The 3,063-nt window shown below is 34.5% G+C and overlaps 1 protein-coding gene across 4 annotated transcripts in view; it reads left to right on the top strand.

Moving 5' to 3' along the window:
• The window catches only part of LOC106872544 (uncharacterized), a 103,328-nt gene that overhangs the window by 41,976 nt on the left and 58,289 nt on the right, over positions 1 to 3,063 (top strand). For all 4 annotated transcript variants that reach the window (XM_052966656.1, XM_052966654.1, XM_052966655.1 and 1 more), the window contains exons 2-3: positions 1,609 to 1,873; positions 2,196 to 2,310. In XM_052966656.1, the coding sequence (XP_052822616.1) occupies positions 1,644 to 1,873; positions 2,196 to 2,310 (345 nt within the window). In that variant the 5' untranslated portion in view covers positions 1,609 to 1,643. The remainder of the gene's footprint in view (positions 1 to 1,608; positions 1,874 to 2,195; positions 2,311 to 3,063) is intronic.

Genomic DNA, 3,063 nt, shown 5'->3' with positions numbered 1-3,063 from the left:
GAGGTTGTGCGCAAGAAATGTATTAGCTTGACGCTTTGCGAAAAGAGAAAGGGAAAAGTCCAAAGATGGAGAAAAAATCGCCAACGCTACACACACACACGCACACACGCGCGCGCACACACACACACACACATATACACACATATATATATATATATATATATATATGAACTATGTGGTTGGGAAGCAAGCTTCTTGCCAGTAAAAATTACTTGAATGTCTTTGTGGGTTTTTTTTTTACTCTAAACAGTTGGAAAAACAATGCAGAAGTGAAGGCGATAGAGCATCAGAGGCAATAAGAAGAATAGTGAGTTCTAGTTTTTAGAGCAATATCTACCACAATTAGGGAAATGGAACAAAAGATTACTTTGTAATCAATCCTGAAAATCAGCAAATTGATATCCTGTCTCCCGATCGTAACAACAAGTAGCTTCATCCCCATCACCTAGAGATGTGATTGTAGGAGAAAAAAGAAATGCCGACTACAGCCAAGCAAAATGCAACATAAAAAGTGTAAGCTAATACATTGCAATGTGTCTCACGAGTTTGAGTAGAAAACATTCACGGAATAGAATTTAGTATGATATGATAGTTATAACCATACAGAACATTGACAACTGAGAAAATGTTTCCTAGCAAGTTCTCACTAAACTGAGCATGTGGGAATTTTCATTCTCCACTCAACTCAAATGATGTTAAAGGGGTCCTTCGTTTATTCAAGGAGTGAAATAAGGGTAAAGTTTTGAGGTTCTATGAGCTAACCAAGGTGAAATATAATTTTAAAAAAAAATTATATTTTCTCTCATTTATTCTATATTTTTTCGCAATCGTTTTTTATATTCTCAACCATTTTTCTTATATATTAAATACCTTTTTTGCCTCTCCCTTCGTTTTATATCATTTGTCTGCCTATACGCATACATTGTAACCTGTTAGTACGCGTTGCTATATGTATGCATATATGTGTCTTTGTAGTCAATAATGGGAAAAAATTGTTATTATTCTAGCTTCGAGAGTCGGTAGAGCATCGAAAAAATGCTTTGCTTTATTTCTTCAGCTCTTTACGTTCTTAGTTCAAATCTCACCGAGATCGATAAAATAAAGTATCAATCAAGTACTGAAATCGATGTAATTGGATTTCCACTCCACTGAAAATTTCTGGCCTTGTGCTAAAATTTGAAACAGCTATTATTATTATTATTATTATTATTATTGTTCAGTAGTTTTATTTTTATAACGTGCTTTCACTTCACTACCGAGCGCAGCTCTGCGCCTTGGGTATGTGCTGTGGTTTGCTGTGGTGCTCTTATGTTTACTGTATTGAAAGTGTTTTGCGTAGAATGTGTGCAGTACCCAGTAGTGCAATTTTCTGTATATTATATATATTTGTAAGTCCTGGTGTTTTTGTTATGTATTTGTCTGAATATTTTTTTATTATACCTAAGGCACCTACTATGATAGGAATTGTTTCTGTTTTTAGATTCCACATTCGAGTTATCTCTATTTCCAGGTCTTTGTATTTTATTATTATTATTATTATTATTATTATTATTATTATTATTATTATTATTATTATTATTATTGTTATTGTTTATGTTGTCACATCAGGTGCATAACCGCAGTATCCCAGTGAAACTCAACCAATGAAGCATACAATGAACACGTTTTCATCTCCAACACATGACAGAGGAGGAGCGCAAGATTCTAGTAATGGAAATGATGATTCAAATATATACAACAATAAAGAAAACACAAATGAGCATAACGGCTGTAAAGGTGACCTGAATTGTCCTCCCGAATATTATAACGAACCCACAAGTGTTCTTAATCCAACAGAAAAGGATACTGTGGAATCATTTCAAGATTCAAGAAGGCAAGTGATATATTTTTGTTTTTCATTGAAATTGTTTATTTTTAAAGTAGTTTTTATTTTTTTGATCGAAAATATGGGACTTTATCTGAGCCGGGCTCGAAGAATCATCGGAGTGTAGACCCTTTACATACTGAGTTCAGAATTAGCCGGTCAACTTGCATTTCGCCTTTTATCGTCACAAATAAACTTTCTTCACACCATATCGATAACGTTGATATCCCTTGGATGGATACTTCTAATCATCAAAAGTCAATAAATTGATAATTTGAACGCACTAACGCATGGAATAAATTAATAGTAATGTATGTGCTTAATATTCTAGGTCACTGGAACTGGAAAAGATCAGGCGTCACAAGATACAAGCTGCACAAGACATAGAACGCTACAAGAAAGAAAAAATGCAGCGGGTCAAAGAGAAAGAAGAAGAAAAGAAGCGGGTTGGTATAACTGAAATTAATATTCCTCTTTTATTTGGTGAGCAAGGACTCATTAGAACTCGTGTTTACAAAAAGTTTCAATATGTACTAGGTACTTTACTTATCCTGCGTTTTTAATGTATTGGGTAGTGAGAAGTAAGCGTCCACATTTAAACATGAGACATAAGTGCCTAGTTAAACATATATAATTATTACTAGAAATGGCACGTATATAGATGACACCCTGTTAACCTTATTGTCTTAATGACAGCGTTTCGCTAGAAATTTCAAAATGCTAATAGTCAAACATTTTCCTACCGACGATCGGTAACATAATCTTTTAAAACCAGTAATACAAAAGTTTTGTGCAGCTGCAAACGTAATAAAACACATCCTATCTAGAATATGAATAACTAGTTTGCTGTCCATAACCTCCGCCCAAATCTAGATGAAATTGCTTTTAAAAAATGTATTGCTTCCCAACCACATGGTACTGAGTCAATCACACTGGGTGGTACTTAGGGCAAGAATCTTCTACTATAGCCTCGGACCGACCAAAGACTTGTGAGTGGATTTGGTAGACAGAAACTGAAAGAAGCCCGTTGTATATGTATATATCTGCATGTGTGTTTGTGTGTGTGCGCTCGTGTGTTTGTGTTTTTGTTTGTCCCTCATTACCGCTTGACAACCAGTGTTGGTGTGTTTACGTCCTCATAACAACGTTTCGGCAAAAGAGATTGATGATCGGCAAAAGACAAAAAAAAAAAAAAAAAA

Source organism: Octopus bimaculoides, chromosome 3 (assembly GCF_001194135.2).
Source record: "Octopus bimaculoides isolate UCB-OBI-ISO-001 chromosome 3, ASM119413v2, whole genome shotgun sequence".
Taxonomy (NCBI): Eukaryota; Metazoa; Mollusca; class Cephalopoda; order Octopoda; family Octopodidae; genus Octopus; species Octopus bimaculoides.
Note: the sequence above shows the minus strand (reverse complement) of the source record. Positions and strands in the feature narration are given on the sequence as shown.